Source organism: Nomascus leucogenys, chromosome 5 (assembly GCF_006542625.1).
Source record: "Nomascus leucogenys isolate Asia chromosome 5, Asia_NLE_v1, whole genome shotgun sequence".
Taxonomy (NCBI): Eukaryota; Metazoa; Chordata; class Mammalia; order Primates; family Hylobatidae; genus Nomascus; species Nomascus leucogenys.
The window spans coordinates 3600684-3620525 of NC_044385.1; the positions used below are offsets into that span (position 1 = coordinate 3600684).

Below are 19842 nucleotides of genomic sequence, written 5' to 3' on the forward strand. Positions count from 1 at the left end.
GCTGGATAAGCCTTCACTGATTTTGTTGTCTCAATAGTAGCAGATGCCAAAAGTTTAAAAACACATACTTGGGAAAAATGGATAATCCAGGACATTTTTATCCAAATAAAGCCCTAGAAGTTGGCTTTTTATTTGAGCTGGGGAAAGACCACTTTTATTTCTAGAGCTTGGTTCAAGTATAAGAGTACAGTTAGTATTAACATTCAGCAGACTAGTTAAAGAACTATTGCTCTTAGGCAGCTGCAGAAGGTGGGATGAAGAGTTATATATAATGACACTGGGGGCCGGCCTTGCAGAGAAAGGTTAGCACACAAAAGTGGTGCTGTACAAGAGAGGAATGGCACAGAACATTAGAAGCACATCTACTTAAGGTGGCTATATATTCAAGCTTACTCAGTGCTGACAACTAGATCATCCCTCAGGGATTTCATGAACAATCAGACGTTTTCATTTGAAAGTTAGTTTACAGTTTAATTCTTCTCAAACCCTTCCTAACATACCAAAGGAAAACAGTAAAGCAGCCAGATGCTACCACAAAATAGTATCTCTTAAACCGCGAAACAATAGAAGAGTTACCACAACATCCCAATGTCAACCACCTATGTAAACCATTTGTACCGAAGATATCATTTGGTCAGCTTAATCCAAGGATCTCTTTCCCTTAGGGTCAAACTAGAAAGCCCACAATGTCCCCCTAGTTCCAGTTTAGATCCCGAGGGCATTTCTTCTATTATATTTTCATTAATCTCAGAGATTACTGCTTGAATTTAAAAAAGATTATCCAAGTATTATAACACAAATGGAAGCATTTGGACTGTAATGAAGGCAGCAATTAGACTGAGTTGGGACACCTATGTGCTTTGCCTTGGTTTGTTCATATGTATTTGATAACTTTTTAAGGTACTCAATCTGTCTCAAAAAGTGTTTGATTCTAATTCAGAATCCTGGAGCCACAATGTCTTGGTTGAAGTCCACTATTTGCTAGTTGTATGGCTTTGGGAAAGATAGTTACCTCTCTGTCCCTTGATGTCCTTACTTACAAAATAGGGATAACAAATACAATCTACCTCAGAGGACTGTTATGAGGAATAAATAAATTAGTATGTATAAAGTACTGAGAAGAGTGCTTGTCCCATAAAGATTATCTTGAGTGTTAGTTGTAGTCAAAACATGTATTTATTGGCAATATGATCCTTCCCTCAAATTTTTGTTCTACATATCGGGGAAGATTGTATGCATGTGTAAATAGGCAGATGAGTTCTGGTTATCTGTACAGTCTCAAAATTTTCAAAAATTTTTGGGAGTTGATGTCAAATTACCAAGAGTAGTGACTCACCAAAATGAATAGCAAACAATGGTAGAGTTAATTTGATTCTATTTAAAGACTCCTACAAGAATTATTTATATTCTGCCAGGCATGGTGGCCCATGCCTGTAATCCCAGCACTTTGGGAGGCCGAGAAGGCGGATCACTTGCGGTCAGGAGTTCGAGACCAGCCTGACCAATATGATGAAACCCCATCTCTACTAAAAATACAAAAATTAGCTGGGTGTGGTGGCATGTGCCTGTAATCCCAGCTACTCAGGAGGCTGGGACAGGAGAATCACTTGAACCCAGGAGGGCAGAGGTTGCAGTGAGCCAAGATTGTGCCATCGCACTCCAGCCTAGGCAACAAGAGCGAAACTCCCTATCAAAAAAAAAAAAAAAAAAAAGAATTATTTATATTCTTGAGAAGTATAGGTCTCAGTAAAAGCCTTCTTCAAGTAAGACAATAGTTTTAAAGGATGCCTATATATTAGTGAAGTACATGAGCAGAGAGCTGGAGAACCACATCTTACTTTGGTGCTAGGATCTTATAGCCCTGTACTTCCTTAAGTCCATGGAGATAGTAATTACACAGAAGGTGGCCAAGGAATGACCACTAATACACACTTACCTCCTCTGACACCATCCAGTGTCACTGAAGTCGTTTGTTTTCTCTTTTTTTTTTTTTTTTTGAGACGGAGTTTTGCTCTTGTTGCCCAGACTGGATAATGGCGTGATCTTGGCTCACTGCAACCTCCGCCTCCCCGGTTCAAGTGATTCTCCTGCCTCAGCCTCCCAAGTAGCTGGGATTACAGGCATACGCCACACCACGCCCAGCTAATTTTGTATTTTTAGTAGTGATGGGGTTTCTCCATATTGGTCAGGCTAGTCTTGAACTCCTGACCTCAGGTGATCCGCCCACCTCGGCCTCCCAAAGTGCTGGGTGTAAGCCAGTGCAACCGGCCAGTCTAGTTTCTTTTTTTAAGCAAGAATAAAAAGGTTTTGTTATTAAGATTCTGAAAAGAAGAAAGTAAAATGTACAAGTTTAATAAAAATGGGTTTTCTGGCCAGGCATGGTGGCTCACGCCTGTAATCCCAGCACTTTGGGAGGCCAAGATGGGAGAATCACTTAAGCCCAGGGGTTCAAGACCAGCCTGGACCACATAGTGAGACCGTATCTCTACAAAAAAATTAAACAATTAGCCAGGTGTGGTGGTGCATAGTCCCAGCTACTCAAGGGACTGAGTTGGGAGGTTTGTTGGAGGTTGGGAGGTCAAAGCCTGCAGTGAGCCATCACTATGCCACTGCACTCTAGACTGGGTGTCAAAGTAAGACCCTGTCTCACAAAAAAGGGCCTTTCCTTTTAAAATATTTTTAAGAAGCATTCTAAAGTATTAATATGATAAAAGGGAAGAGAAAAAAATGTAGAAAAATTATCCTCTTAAAATATGGGGGAAGGCAATAACTACACAAATAAGTACAATTATTTTTGGGCTCAATCTTGCCTCAATGCAAAAAATTGGCCTAAATATTTCCATTCATTATTTTAAAGTATTGTTTACAGAAACGAATTGATTGTGCCATATTACTGTCATGTTATTCTTCAGATAGAGAACATTCATTAAACTTCATTTTTGTCAATGATTTGCCTCATCAGTTTAATAAAATTTTATGCCTCCTGCTTGAAAGCAACATTGACAAATGCCATCTGTCTGTAAGTTAAAACACTTAATATAACCACTTAGGGCCTGGGCCTGACTTCCATAAAAGACAGTATTAAATAATCTGGATAAGTATAAAGAATGACCATTTCTCCTCAAAAACTAGAATCAGTGTTCATGTTAGAGGTTGAGTGAATTGAAGCAAGTGTTTGACTTATTTCTCAAAAAATGATGCTCAGCGAAAAGAAGACATTTCAATTTTTGAGTTTTTAAAAAGCCCCATATCAGTTGTGACTAGTGGAGATCATGGGCTAATTGCTATAAAGCCATCTCATATGAAACTGTCTTTGATGTAAGTTTACACTGTTAAACTACCTTATGAGGTCTTGTTGGTGCTAATGCATTGAATTCAAGATAAAAATTGAGAAACACTATTCTAGAAAGACCACCCTAAATTGTATGTCAGTTTAAATCTCATTTTAAAAAGAAAGCATACCAGCAAATCTATAAACAAAGCAACTTTGATTGAACAAAACATAGGTATACCTCTTGTGCTGTGTCCAGAACTTTGCTAGACAGTGGGGATACAAGGATGATTAATTCACAGTCCTTGTCCATAAGGAACTCACTCAGTATGTAAATAATCTCAATTTGATAAGTGTTAAAACAACAAATGTATACATATAGTCAATAACTCATTTTGTGGCTGTCACTCTAAAATGTACTTTCAGCATTTTCTTTCATAATGAAATAGTTCATGTAAAATATGTAAATTATGTCAGGGATGTTCAGCCAAGTTAATTTACCCAAGATCACATCATGAGTGACTACACTTCAGCACCAGCAATGGCTTGTGTCTTTCACCCCTCTCACTGGCTGTTCACCTCTGGAGGCCTGCTTCTCTCTGCTAACCTAATGGATCTCCCTAGCCTGTCAGGCGACACGTGAGAGCCCTAAACCATTACACTAGTTCAGAGTAAGAGTCAGGACTGAGGAAAAGTTAGGACTGAGGAGGGGGCAGCAAGAGGCTGTACTTGACCTTTTCCTCCTTGGTCAAGCCTGCTTCTGTTATAGCAAGAGGCAGTGTAATGCAGTTTGTGGTACAACCTGGAATCAGGATGCATGGATTTGTATCCTACCCTCTTTTTAGCTGTGTGACCTTGGGAAAGTTAGTTAACTTCTCTGTGCCTCTCTAAAATGGGAATAGTAATAATACCTAGCATACAGTATCATTGTAAGGATCATGTGAGTCATTTTAACCCACCTCTTTCATCAGCGTGACCTGGATGTGAGACCCGGAGTCAAAGGAGATCATTTTGCAGCTGTAAAATTTGACTGCCCCACTGGATTTCGGACTTGCATGGGCCCTTTAACCCCTCTGTTCTGGCCAATTTCTCCCATTTGGAATGGCTGTATTTATCCAATACCTGTATCCCCATTATATCTAGGAAGTAGCTAGCTTGCTTTTGATTTTACAGGCTCATAGGAAGGGACCTGCCTTGTCTCAGATGAGACTTTGGACTGTGGACTTTTGGGTTAATGCTGAAATGAATTAAGACTTTAGGGGACTGTTAAGAAGGTACGATTGATTTTGAAATGTGAGGACATGAGATTTGGAGGGACCAGGGGTGGAATGATATGGTTTGGCCATGTCCCCAACCAAATCTCAACTTGTATTGTATCTCCCAGAATTCCCACGTATTGTGGGAGGGACCCAGGGGGAGGTAATTGAATCATGGGGGCCGGTCTTTCCCATGCTATTCTCGTGATAGCGAATAAGTCTCATGAGATCTGATGGGTTCATCAGGCATTTCCACTTCTGCTTCTTCCTCATTTTTCTCTTGCTGCCACCACGTAACAAGTGCCTTTTGCCTCCCGCCATGATTCTGAGGCCTCCCCAGCCATATGGAACTGTTTAAGTCCAATTAAACCTCTTTTTGTTCCCAGTTTCAGTTATGTCTTTAAAAAGGAACTAATACAGACACTGCGTCTGCCCTCAGGGTCACTACAGAGTGGCAAACTTAAAAAACCTTTATTGCTGTATTATTGTTTGATACCCACAGATAAAAGAGCAACAGGTCAGAAGGAATGAGACTGAATAAAACAGTTCTTGTTCGCTTATTTGTTAGGCTTAAAAGTAATATATTTCTAAAGAACTTCATTTAAAAAGACAAGCCTTCAGCTTGAGAACACGATACAATATGGTTGATGGTTAATAGAGATAAATATTAAAGTATATCACTAATTCTCCTCAGTTTGAATGAATGGGGACTATAAAATATAGCATATTCATTCACTGATTGGAGTGATAGAGTAGAAAGTAAAAAAAAAAAACTGATGAGGCAGAAGAGAGTGGTGACAATTCTGAAAGAGAAGTCCTTGTATAGATAGAGAGGATGGGGTCTAGTACACAGTGGAAGGTTTCATCTCAGAGACATGGACAATTCATTCCATATGATCAGAGAGAAGGCAGACTACATATGGTAAAACAGTGGTGGTAGAAGGATGAGAAAACTGCCTTTTTTTTTTCTCTTCAGTGAAATAAGCTGTGAGGTAATCTCTGAAAATAAGCTGAGAGTAGGGAATGGGGAGAAAGTATGACATATTGTAGTTGTCTTGGAGAGTGGGAATGTCAACTGACCAGAGAAATAAGGAAGCACTGCTAGACAGTATTTAGGGCCCTCTTGGGGTTTGTGGTCACAATTGTAAAGTGAGATCTGTCAGTGTGGTTGTTTTTCTCTAGCCCTATTCAGCTGCCAAGGTGTAGATGGTGAGCCGATTTTAACTATGGAGACAAGTATGACAGAGGGAGTGACTCTAACAGTAGACTGCAGAATAGCCTAGATGAAGAGGGGAGCAAAGAAGTGATTATTTTAAGGAACTGGCTCACACAAGTGTGGGGCTTGGTAGATCTGAAATCTTCAGAGCAGGTCTGCAGGATGCAGATTCAGGGAAGAGTTGATGTTGCAGCTTCCCCAAGACTCGTTCTTCCTTGGGGAACTTAGTTTTTCTTTTAAGGCCTTCAACTGACTGGATGAAGCCCATCCATATTTTGGAGGGTAATTTCTTTACTCAAAATCTATAAAATTAATTGTTACATCTAAAAAACACCTTAGCAGCAACATCTAGACTGGTGTCTGACTAAAACTGGGTACCATGGTCTACTCAAGTTGACACATAGCATTAACTATCACAGAAATATTCACAGAAAAGATTTCGGAGGTAGGGCAGTTTTTAGATCACTGTATATCCATGAGTGCCACAGAGTGCAGAAGTTAGTTCAGGTAGGGGTGTAAGATGAGGACAAACAAAAACAGAATCAGCACATTTCTGGGTTATGGAGGGGATGAGAAGAGGAAAAAGAAATACAGCATGATGGCTAGGAGAGCAGATTTTAGGGTTAAGAGCTCTTGTTCAAGACTGTGCTCTACCACTATGGCATGACTCTGAGCATGCTGTTCAACTAGGCCTCAGTTTCATCAACTTAAAAAGGGATAATAATATAAGGAAATGGCTTGGTATAGTGGCATATTGAAAACACTAAAAAATCAGATATTATTATGGGAAGATTCAATATTGTAAGTGTATCAATTCTTCCCCTCAAATTGTTCATAAATGTCATTACACTTAAAATTTCACTGAGGTTTTTTGTTTTTAACAAATTGCTTCTAAATTTTACTTGAAAAAAAAATGGGTATGTAAAATAAATTCTGAAAGAGAATAAGAGAAACTTGCATCACCAATATCAAAACTTGCTGGAAGGGACTAGTATAATTCAACATCTAATAACGGTGCAGGAAGAGGCGGAAATGAATAGCACAGACAGTCTTCAAATAGACCTAAATATCCATGATAATGTAGTACAACATAAACATAGTATGTGCCACAAATTAACATGGGGAAGCATGTATTATTCAATAAACAGCATTGGGATAACTGGCATTCCACTTGGGAACAAACATGTAGATTGTTTCTATCATTTCTTGCAAGGAAAAATCTTTCTAGGGAAGGACTGGAAGATGAAAGGTTATAAAAGACCAACAGTTTTGACCACATATAACAAAATTTCTGTAAGGCAAAGGACACGTATAAATACACTTACCAAGCTTAATAGGGGGTTTTAATTTATTCACTGTCATTTCATAACTTATATGCTTGGTCCTACTTTTATTTATTTTTGAGACAGGGTCTTGCTCTGTTGCCCAGACTGAGTGCAGTGGCACAATCACGGCTTACTGCAGCCTAGACCTTCTAGGCTGAGGCAATCCTCCCATCTCAGTCCCTCGAGTAGCTGGAATCACAGGCGTGGGCCTGGCTAATTTATTTATTTTTTGTAGCGATAAGGTCCCACTACCACACACCTCAGCCTCCCAAAGTGCTGGGATTACACGCCTGAGCCACAGTGCCTGGCCTTGTCTTCATTTCATATTGAACTTTTCTCTTTTTTTTTTTATTACACCATATGGATTACGTCTTCTTTACTCTTTTCCCTGTAGGTTTGATTTTCGCCCAATAATACATCTTAATGAACAAAATTTACACATACACTCAAATATAATCTTCCAAAACAAGAATTAATTATATTTACAACACACTTCCATCTATACAGGGCTGCTACAAGCTTTTACCTCTTCTCTCTCACCCAAGGTTTGTTCAACATAACCTGAAAACTTAATTTTTAAAAGTCATCATGCTTGTTCTCTTCAAAGAGTAATTCTGGATACTGGCCTTGTTTTTAACCACAGTTATAAAATTTAGCTATGTTAAATGAGTATTGATGGCCATGGCCTTTCCTTTTACACTGTAACCACCCCATTGTTAAGTTCTTGATTTTTTTTTTTTTTTTTTTTTTAAGACGGAGTCTCGCTCTGTCACCCAGGCTGGAGTGCAGTGGTGCAATCTCGGCTCACTGCAACCTCCGCCTCCCAGGTTCACGCCATTCTCCTGCCTCAGCCTCCCAAGTAGCTGGCAGGACTACAGGTGCCTGCCACCATCCCCGGCTAATTTTTTGTATTTTTAGTAGAGACAGGGTTTCATCGTGTTAGCCAGGATGGTCTTGATCTCCTGACCTCGTGATCCACCCGCCTTGGCCTCCCAAAGTGCTGGGATTACAGGCGTAAGCCACCGTGCCCGGCCAAGTTCTTGAATAATTTTTTAACCCCCAGAAAGGTATCTACATATTGTCTATGTCCTTTTGTACATGAATGACAACTGAAGAAGCTATAGTATTCAGACATAAATATTTTCCCTTTTAATACTCTGTAGATAATGCTCCACTTTATTATTCAGCCTTTGGTATAAGCAAAGAGAAGTCTGAAATTAGCCTGATTTTTGTTCCCATGTAACTTTTTTGACTTTGTGTATTTGTAGGATTTTTTACCTTATTCTTAAAATTTGCGGCCAGGCGCGGTGGCTCACGCCTGTAATCCCAGCACTTTGGGAGGCTGAGGCGGGCGGATCACGAGGTCAGGACATTGAGACCATCCTGGCTAACATGGTGAAACTCCGTCTCTACTAAAAATACAAAAAATTAGCTGGGTGTGGTGGCGGGCGCCTGCAGTCCCAGCTACTCGGGAGGCTGAGGCAGGAGAATGGCGTGAACCCGGGAGGCGGAGCACTGAGCCGAGACGGGTGCCAGCCTGGGCGACAGAGCAAGACTCAGTGTCAAAAAAAAGAAAAAAAAATTGCAAGTTAAACCAGGCTTTGGTTGAATGGTCCTAACTTTTAAAAAGTTTTGCCTATCACTTGATCCTTTTGACCCTTCTACTTGAATTTCTGACTTTCTTTTTTTTTTTTTTTTTTGAGACGGAGTCTCGCTGTCGCCCAGGCTGGAGTGCAGTGGCGCGATCTCGGCTCACTGCAAGCTCCGCCTCCCGGGTTCACGCCATTCTCCTGCCTCAGCCTCTCCGAGTAGCTGGGACTACAGGTGCCCGCCACCACGCCCGGCTAATTTTTTTGTACTTTTTTTAGTAGAGACGGGGTTTCACCGTGGTCTCGATCTCCTGACCTCGTGATCCGCCCGCCTCGGCCTCCCAAAGTGCTGGGATTACAAGCGTGAGCCACCGCGCCCGGCCGGCAATTTCTGACTTTCTAAATCTTGTTATTTTCTCTTTAGTTCCCAATCTAACTCCCTTTCTAGTTAAAAATTAGGAAATGGTGCTTTTCATTTTTGTAGAATCTATCCGAATCCCAGATTTTTCCCTTTCTGGTGGTACTGCTTGTTCTATTTTCAATGATCCTCCTGAATCTACCTGAGAACTTAAATCAGCAATTCCTTAAAAACTTCTCTTGTTTCTTGCTGTACATTTACTTAACAGGTGGCAGGTGGCCTGACTTACGGCCTTGATGTTTGCTTACCCTCTGTCTGGAACACTTTCTCCTTTCTACATGGTATACTTCTTTTTTTTTTTTTTTTTTTTTTTTTGAGACGGAGTCTCACTCTGTTGCCTAGGCTGGAGTGCAGTGGCGATCTCAGCTCACTGCAAGCTCCACTTCCCAGGTTCACGCCATTCTCCTGCCTCAGCCTCCTGAGTAGCTGGGACTACAGGCGTGTGCCACCGCATCCGGCTAATTTTTTGTATTTTTACTAGAGACGGGGTTTCACCGTGGTCTCTATCTCCTGACCTCGTGATCCGCCTGCCTTGGCCTCCCAAAGTGCTGGGATTACAGGCGTGAGCCACCGCGCCCGGCCTACATGGTATACTTCACCTTTCAGGAATGCCTTCTTAGGCCTCTCTTGACCACTCTCTTTGAAACTGCAGTAACTGGTAACTATACCATCCTGACTTACACTGTCCCTTCCTTTCTTTGCTTTACTTTCCTCTTTAGCACTTATTACCACTTACTATCTCATATATTTTACTTATTTATTAGCTTTATTCTGTTTAATAGACAGTTTAGATACATGAGTTTGGCATTATTTAACTATTTTCTGGATAAAAATTTCAAAAAACAAAAAAAATCCTGTTTTCATCAATGGGGTGGGGGGAAGAATATGATAGAAAAGATGTCCGCTCTTCTCAAGTTAATTTATAAGTTTAGTGCAAGCCCAATTAAAAAAATCTATGGACTTCTGGGTATATATCCAAAAAAACTGAAAGCAGGACTTGAATAGACATTTTTACTTTTATAAACCCATGTTCACACACCATTATTCATAACAGCCAAAGGATGGAAGTAACCTGTGTCCAACGACACTAAAAATTAGCTTTAGAAAAAAACAAACAACCCCATCAACAAGTGGGCGAAGGATATGAACAGACACTTCTCAAAAGAAGACATTTATGCAGCCAAAAGACAAATGAAAAAATGCTCATCACTGGCCATCAGAGAAATGCAAATCAAAACCACAATGAGATACCATCTCACACCAGTTGGAATGGCCATCATTAAAAAGTCAGGAAACAACAGGTGCTGGAGAGGATGTGGAGAAATAGGAACACTTTTACACTGTTGGTGGGACTGTAAACTAGTTCAACCATGTGGAAGACAGTATGGCGATTCCTCAGGGATCTAGAACTAGAAATACCATTTGACCCAGCCATCCCATTACCGGGTATGTACCCAAAGGATTATAAATCATGCTGCTATAAAGACACATGCACACGTATGTTTATTGCGGCACTATTCACAATAGCAAAGACTTGGAACCAACTCAGATGTCCATCAATGATAGACTGGATTAAGAAAATGTGGCACATATACACCATGGAATACTATGCAGCCATAAAAAATGATGAGTTCATGTCATTTGTAGGGACATGGATGAAGCTGGAAACCATCATTCTCAGCAAACTATCTCAAGGACAAAAAACCAAACACCACACGTTCTCACTCACAGGTGGGAATTGAACAATGAGAACACTTGGACACAGGACGGGGAACATCACACACCAGGCCCTGTTGTGGGGTTGGGGGTGTGGGAAGGGATAGCATTAGGAGATACACCTAATGCTGAATGACAAGTTAATGGGTGCAGCACACCAACATGGCACATGTATACCTATATAACAAACCTGCACGTTGTGCACATGTACCCTAAAAAAGTATAATTAAAAGAAAAAGAAAATTAGCTTGATTTCTGTGGCATATACATACACAGTGGAATATTACTCAGCCTTAAAAAGGAAGGAAATTCTGATACATGCTGCAACACAGATAAACCCTGAGGACTATGCTAAGTGAAATAAGCCAGTCACAAAACAAATACTGTATTATTTCACTTAAATGATGTATCTAGTCAAAGGCACAGAGACAGAAAGCAGAATGATGACTACCAGGGACTGAGGGGAGGGAGAAATGGGGAGTTGTTGTTTAATGGGTATAGAGTCTCAGTTTTGCAAGATAAAAAAGTTCTGAAGACTGGTTGCACAAAAATGTGAATATACCTAACACAGTAGATTGTATAGTTAAAAACGTAAATTTTATGTTATGTGTATTTTAACACAATTAAAACAAAAACCTATGGAATTTTTTCAGAGAGCCTTACAAAGTACTCCTAGAAAAGGAAATGAGGGCCAATAAAGCTTTGGAATAATAATAACGGGAAACTGGCCTAATCAGATTCCAAATATAATGTGAACGTATAATAATTAAAATAATGTGGTAATAAGGCTAGAATCAACAATTCTGTATGGGTAAGAATTTAGTATTATGATTAAGGATGACATCACAATTTAGACAGGAAAGACTTATTTCAAATAATGTGGGGCCAATTAGTTGATTTTTAATTTATTGTTTTTAAGTTACTGTCACATCTATACCAAAATACATTCCAGATCAACTAAAACAAAATTATTTTCATGCATCCCATTGTCCTTTTATTATTATTTTTGCCTTTCTTACAGTTTAAGATTTTGGCAGTTCTCACTTTACATTTTATTAACCAACTGGCTGACATTTGCACAATAATGTTGCTTTGGAATTCAAATAATCTTGTAGAGAATTTGAGAGTCAATAAATGGAAAGTGTAAGTACATCCCATCTTAAGAAAAATCTGACCGGGTGTGGTGGCTCACACCTGTAATCCTAGCACTTTGGGAGGCTGAGGCAGGTGGATCATGAGGTCAGGAGATTGAGACTAGTGTGGCCAACATGGTGAAACCCCGCCTCTACTAAAAATACAAAAAAACTAGCTGGGCATGGTGGCACACGCCTGTAGTCCCAGCTACTCTGGAGGCTGAGGCAGGAGAATTGCCTGAACCCAGGAGGCGGAGGTTGCAGTCAACAGAGATGGCGCTGCTGCACTCCAACCTGGGCGACAGAGCAAGACTCTGTCTCAAAAAAAAAAAAAAAAAATCCATAAAACAAAGAATTCATCTAAATAGTAGGCTTTCTGGTATTTTTAAAGTATCTGATTTACAAGTTTCAAACGTTTTGTTAACTTTATCCACTATTATAAATGTGGCCACGGAACTGATATACACTACAGTATGCCACTGCAAGTCTGAAGGGGTTTTAGTCACCAATACGCTTGGACCCTACTGGCATCTGAGTTGTATTTTTCAAATACTTCAAGTTTTCCATTTTAAGTTACTAGGTCAATATGCTTATGCCAAGTCAAGTGACTGCTATGATGAAACAATTTTTAACTGAACATTTTTGGGTTTATAAAACCCCGTTCATAGATGGCATTGTAGCAGAATGACTCCCCAAAACATTCCCAGAACCTATGAACATGTTACATAGCAAAGAGACTTTGCAGATGTCATTGAAATAATGGACCTCAGTATCAGGAAATTATCCTGGAATATCTGGGTGGGTCTCACTTAATTACCTGGGCTCTTAAAAACAGAAAACTTTCTGTGGCTGGAGGTAGGACAGATGTGGAGGAAAGTGAAGTCAGAGACATTTGAAGCGTAAGGATTCCACACCATTGCCGGTCTGAAGATGGAGGACTGGAGGACACTTGAAGCAACTGAGAGAGGATCCCAGCTGACAGCAGCAAGCAATGGGACCTCAGACCTACAAACAGAAGCAACTGAATTCTGTTAATCTGAAAGAGCTTGGAAGCAGATTTGCCCCCAGAGCCTAACACCTTGATTTTGGGCTTGTGAAGACTACAGCAGAGAACCGGGCAAACCCACCTGGTCTTCTGATTTACGTAAGTGTGAGACGATAAATTTGTGTTGTTTTAAACCACTAAGTTTTTGGCAACTTGTTATTGCGGCAATAGAAAACAAATGTACGTATGTATGGAAACTGAATTCTTTTCTCATACATACTCGCTTCCCCCACCCCCCTCCCCCCCAAAAAGAAAAGAGGACAATGCCATAAATAATGTAGGAGGGCAGATGTACAATTGTCTTTCTGCTTAGCTAAACTCATGGGTCACTATTTGCCCAAGAAGCATATTGATACAAGTAAATTAAGGTAAATTCCTTACCATTTAAAAAAAAAAAAAGATGGATGACCAGCTCCTATTATTCCTATTAACTAGTTAATTTATGTTAAAATTCAGGAACTGACAATGTTTTCGGAAAGATTATCTCCCAAAGAGTAATTAAGATCCAACTTCAAGAAATAAACTCATTAAAAACATTTCCTCAGTCTAGTCCCATAGTGTTTTAAGTTTTGTCAAAGAAAAATGTTTGATTTTTTTCTGTCCCATTCCTATAATCCTCCCCTCCCCTTCATCTGGACACCCTAGTCCAACAATCAAAGCTAAAATCTAGCAATGCACTTAAGCAAAGGTACAAGAAAAAAACACCAGAAATAGGTATTTGGCACAAAGAGGAGGATCACATGATCTTTTCATGCCATTTAAGTACTGGCAACTCTCCTAATAAAAACTCCTAATAAAAACTAAAGCCCCACTCATTCAGCGGATATTTCTAGAACACCGTCTAGTGACAGGCCCTGTTCTAGACACTGGTAATAGTATGGCGCTACTGGAGAACTTACAGTCTGGTGGGATGCACAGGATAATATATGCAGTAAAGGAGACATGCACAAAGTACAACTAGGGCATAGTAGTTCACTCAAGTTTGAGGAATAAAGACTAAGCTACAGCCAGAAGGAGCAAGCAGGAGGTTGCAGGTGATCAATGTTGGACAAGGCCACTCCAGACAGAAGGATGGGCATGCATAAAGATATGGGGATGTGATCTAGCCTGTTTGGACAGCCAAAAAATTTCACTGTGTGAGAATAAAGGGTGTTACATAGAAGAGGGAAATGGACCTTTAACTGTCAGCCAGGGGCCACATCATAAAGTGCATTACACTTTATCCTGGTTATGTTTCAGAAAGGTTACTTTGGTAACAGAATGGAGGGAGGATTAAAATGAAGTAATACTAGAGACTGAAACTCGTAAGGAGGCCGTTATATGCATAGAGATGAGGGCCTGAACTTGAGAAGCATTAGTGGAAATGGGGATAAAGTAACCAATTTAAACAATATCCAGAAAGTAAAATATGTGACAGACATCACAGGTTCCCATCAAATTGCCATTTCCAACTTTTTGCCTTCCTCACCCACAACTCACCATAAAGGTTAGAAACACCAGATATCCACTTACTCAGCTTCATCACAGTTGCACACAAGCCAATTCTAGATAATCTCTTGGGGGAAGGTGTAGCTCTGGTAAGTTTTTCCTTTCTATTAAAAGAACAGAGGTGCATGTAGAAAATGACCCTATCTTCTTCCATCTTCCTTCACATACTGCTGACTGAGGATACTATTTGGTGCTATGGCAGTTACTTTACAACTACGAGAGCACAAACCAAGGGCAAAAGCCAACGTGCTGAGGACGGTAGAGTAAAAGGATGGAAGGTCCTGGTTCTTGATGGCACAGCTGAGCTGGTGAACTAATCCAGGGCCTGTTTATCTCTGGACTTAAGTATCCTTCCAGCTTAAGCCACTGACTCTCAAGCTCTCTGTTGCTTTCAGACAGAATCAACCAAACTAAAACAAAGAGACAGGGCCTGCTGACTGACTGTGAAGGGTTTATAATAAAGAAGAATTTAAGTTTACTCCCAGGTTTCCGGTTTGGCAAACTACAACAAAAGTGGTGGCTTTTTGGGCAGTGGCATGGGGCAAGAGGGAAGAATGTGCGGTGTGGACAGGAGGAAAGGGAAGAAGTTTGTTCCTGGACACGTTGATTTGAGATACGAAGGAATCATTTAGGTGGGATGTGTGATTCTGGAACTTGTTCAAAAAGTCTGAATTAGATCTGCAGATGTATGAGAAATCAGATCTATCACATCTGCCTGATCTTACACTCTGTTGGAGGAGTCTAATGGAGATAGACGTCAGAAGAACAGAGTCCAGACAAAAATGTCCTTATTTGAAGTGTCCTAGAAAGTGGTTCTTTTCTGTTCTTTAAAGACTTAGAAGATGTATAGGTACTATTTTATAATAAAATTGGTACAGGCCGGGCACAGTGACTCACGCCTATAATCCCAGAACTTTGGGAGGCTGAGGGGGGCGGATCACTTGAGGACAGGAATTTGAGAAAAGCCTAGCCAACTGGTGAAACCCACCTCTATAAAAATACAAAAATTAGCCGGGCATGATGGCAGGTGCCTGTAATCCCAGCTACTTGGCAGGCTGAGGCGGGAGAATCACTTGAACCTGGGAGGCAGAGGTTGCTGTGAGCCAAGATCGCACCACTGCACTCCAGCCTGGGTGACAGAGTGAGAAAATAAACAAATAAAATAATAAATAAAAAAAATTGGTAGAAACTTGTTAACACAATGAATTTACAAACATCATCAAATACCTGCATATTTTTATTTTATAAAAATTCATTAGTCAAGATAACCTGAAAAGCACAAAATCTGGATCTATGAAAAATGAAGACTGTTAAAATGACTACATCAGAGATTTGTCTCGGTATTTGAAACTAATCTGAGTCACCTGCTTTGCTATGCGTGCCAGTCAATTAGGAATATGTGAACAAGCTCATTCCCACGACTCGGAAAGTAGCTCCAGGACGTTTTTATTGGTGGTAGATTACTCCAAAGTACACAGAGGAACATAATCACTGAGAAGGCAGCAAGCAACAATTTAGGCACACTATGCATGATTAAGTAACCTTTTGAGGATCACACTCTTCTTCCATGAGAAGGAAGTTAATACTGGTGACCCCAATAGAATTATTTTCATGCATACGGCAGAGTTACGGAAGAAAAGAAATGATCCGCAGCTGCCCAATCCAGAGAATAGGAAAAATACAATCAGAGCTGGAATAAGGACACATGGCAAGAGGTCCCTATAACCATGATTATAAGGGCATCCCTAAGGTTGATTTTCATATTTACAGAGTTTGAGCCTGACAGCTGATGTACTAGGCCTATACAGACAACAGCAACCCTCATCCAAAGCATCTCTGATGAACAGGAAGAATTACCAAAGATAAAAGGTATTTACCCTTGGCATCAAGCAAAAATGTTTCAAAAACCAAAACTGACTTGAGAAAAATCCGTATAACAGACCAAAATTTGTATCTCCATCTAAACAACTGATCACACTGTTCCCCTCCATGAAAACCTTAAATGGTTCTGCTGGCTCAAGGAGCCCCCTCAGCCCTTCACCCAAGCCGGCAACTCATCTGACTAATGAAGCTCTAATCAAACTTTCAGTTTTGTCTCCTTTCATTTATGCTATACTCTAGTTATACTGGACCAGCTGATAGTTCCCAAGTCCCACCTGTGCTTTCCCTATTCCTACCATTTTGTTCATGCCAATTATTCTCTGCCCTTGTGGATGCTACCCATTCTTCAAGTTTCATACCTTTGATTTTTCAGCATTCCCTGATCCTACAACTACTATAGTCTCCTCCTTTGCATCCTTGTCTGCTCTTATCAAAACCATGCTATTCTGTCTTGAATTGTTACCACTGTTGTGTATCTCCTCTACAATACTCTAAATTCCTTAAAGAAGAAAGGACAGTTAACTCATCCTTGTGGCTTCTACCAGGTCAAAAATAATAAGTAATGGTAGGTTGCTGAATTAGTGACATAAAACACTCAAAGCCCTCAAAAGAACATACAAGATCAAGTTTATTAAAAGTCTAATAATTCAACTATTTATCATTCCGATAAACATTCATATGCTTCACCTCCTGTTCATAGGCAAAAGCAATATAAAGACATAAGTGCAGGAATTAGTAGAGAAGATAGTGAATCAGATTTTGGTCTACAAATTCTAGATTATATTTTTAGTTGTTTAGGCAGATCGCTTACTCTCTCCCCTGTCTGCTGCTTCTGTAACTACCTATTTTACAAACTTGATGTGAAGAATAAGATCTTGTTAATTAGTCAATATTTTAACATCATTCAGAACAGTCCTCCCTTCGAAAATACTGAATACCATCTCTAGCTTTTCCCAATCGACCACAATTAGCAAAGATTTTCCTGTATCACAGAATGCCTGAAGTGTAAAGAAGCCCACTATATGCCAAAAAATGCATTTTCGTTTTCATATAAAAGGTAAAACTCTCTTCCTCTATTCTCACAAATTCTTTTAGGCTCTGAAACCATGGCTTCTGGCCACTGTATACTCCTAATTTATAAACGAGTTTGTTTAATAATCCAGGAGAAAAGGCACACTGTGATCTCAAGAGCAGAATATATTCTGAAAGACAGTAATAGCCTTCATGAATAAAAAACAAACCAAATTCAGATTGGGGGAGTGTGCACAGAAAAAGTAAAAGGGCAGTAAGAGTCTTGAAAGATAAAGGTGTTCAGCTGAACACAGTTTAAATCTAGAGAATTATTTCTCAACCAGTGACACAGGCCAAAGAACTTACAAAGCGCCATGGTTTTCTAGGATCTTTTGTTTGGCTTATTCTTCTCTTCAACTTTTTCTGTTCTGTTCCACTTTTCTCAGCATGTTAACTCATCTCCTTTCATCTCCAGGCTCACATCAGAATTCAACAGAGGACTCATCTCAAGTGGCAGGCAGTTCCTACACCCTTCTGACACAATTCCCAGATATGGCATGAGAAATCCCACTCTACCCAAGATATAATAACACTGTCAATTTAGAAACTTATAAATAATACAAGGGAATACAAAGTTTAGAACTGTATAAGACTCTTGGCCTGTAGTATTTCTGCTCTCCTGCATCTTTAAGCCAACAAAAATAACGACGGGCAATTTTTCATTTGTCAGTCAACTTACAAGGAATTTTAAGCACTGCAGTCAGAGGTAGTAATCCATTCTACAGAACAAAAACCCATCAACCCAAAGCGAGCAATCACACCCAAACATGCATCTAACTGCGACGACAACTCTCTACCGGGTGCTTTTTTCTGGGGGCATTTCACTGCAAAAATCAGGCAAACCAGTTCTTGGACTCGATTCTGCGTGCTTGCCATACTCCAAAGTTAGATGATACAATAAACAACTTCTTCCCTTCCCTCTCCTGTGGTCACGTCACCTGTTGCATCACCTGGAAAGTGGTCTTCAGGGTGTAGGAAAGGAGCACCACCAGGATCTCTAAATAATTCAGCTGGGCTATTTTCTTGATAAATGTTAGCCTCATTCATATTTTAACGAGGTTGCCTTTAACACACAAGGAAAGGGTGTGTTGGCTCCTGTTCACCTTTGAAGAGATTCTAGCACAGGCACCCGAAAGCTGTGACTTTCTGGACTTGGAGGGGCTTGGGAGTTTTTGAAGACGTAGTCATGGAGAGAGACGTACAGTTCGGCAGAAGCAGAGGAGCTGGGAGCGCAGGCGGTCGGGACGGGGTCCTGGGGCAGCCCCGGGGGCCGGCAAGTGGGGTTGGAAACGCAACGGAAGCTTTGCCGAAAGGACACTGCTCGTCGGCCAAGGGGTCGGGCCCAGAGCCGGGGTCGGGGCCAAGCTGAGCGGATGGGAGAGGTTCAAGCCCACCCGAGCTTTGGCCAAAACCCTCGGGCTGACTGGGTTCACCGGAGCGTCGACGAGTGCGAGGATTAAAAAATAACAATACTCCCTCCTTTACCCCCGGCTTCCCCCGAGAACTAGGCTGGAGGCGGAGACGCGAGGCAGGAAGCGCCTGGGGCCGGGGTCCGAGCCCGACCCGCGAGAGGAAGCCGGCCTGGGCCGGGGCTCGGGGCCGCCAGGGGCCGCACTCACCATGTCGTACACGTTGAGCACCACTAACTGGTTAGCCCCCATCCTCCTCCCCGCGGCCGCCGCCTCGTCCTCAAGCCGCTCCGTCTCCGCGGGGCCGGAGGCCGCTCTCACCCCCGCGGGCGCTTCAGGGGGCTTGAGCCGGGCACTAAGCGTACAGCCCGGCCCGCGGCAGCCGGGGCGGAAGCATCGGGCAGCCGAGCCGCTCGCGGGCGCTGCCGACAGGAGCCTCTGTGCGGACGGGGCCGGACCGTTGGCGGCCCGCTCCGGATGAGGCACCTCCCCTAGGCGGCAGACACGTGGGGAAAGGCGGGGCTTGAGCAAGGGGCGGGCGCCAGGCGCCCCGGGGGCGGGGCCGGCCCGGCGCCAGGACTGAGCCCGCCTGCGCTCTGGTTCTCGGCCGGCGCACCTCGGGACCTAAAATGGCGGCAGCTTCGGCGCCCCCGCGTCCTGGAGGAACTGGGACCCATGAAGACTACAGTTCCCAGCATGCAGTGAGGATTCCCCTTGCTACTATAAGTGCAGAGGGGGAGTCTCAACAGCCCTTCGACTACAACTCCCTGCATGCCGCGGGGGCCCCGGTCCTACCAGACCAGGCCTCCCCGGGAGACTACAGCTCCCAGCATGCAGTGCTTTAGAGCTGCGGCAGATCCCTTGCCGTCCGCGGGCGGTGGAATCTTCTACCTTCGTTCACCCTCTCATCGGCGGTGCTGCTGCTGTTAGTAGTTCATGTCGCGTTGAGCTCGATGAAGCCAACGAAATGTGGCAAAAGACCAGAGTGATGACCCTAAGTTTTCCAAATCCCTCCTCACTTTTT

The 19842-nt window shown here is 41.8% G+C and overlaps 1 protein-coding gene across 1 annotated transcript in view; it reads right to left on the reverse strand.

The window, feature by feature from the left end:
- The window catches only part of DESI2 (desumoylating isopeptidase 2), a 55341-nt gene extending 36011 nt beyond the window's left edge, over nucleotides 1-19330 (reverse strand). Inside the window, exon 1 of the mRNA XM_003267332.4 lies at nucleotides 19029-19330. Within this exon, the coding sequence (XP_003267380.1) occupies nucleotides 19029-19070 (42 nt within the window). The 5' untranslated portion in view covers nucleotides 19071-19330. The remainder of the gene's footprint in view (nucleotides 1-19028) is intronic.
- Nucleotides 19331-19842: the final 512 nt, after the last annotated feature.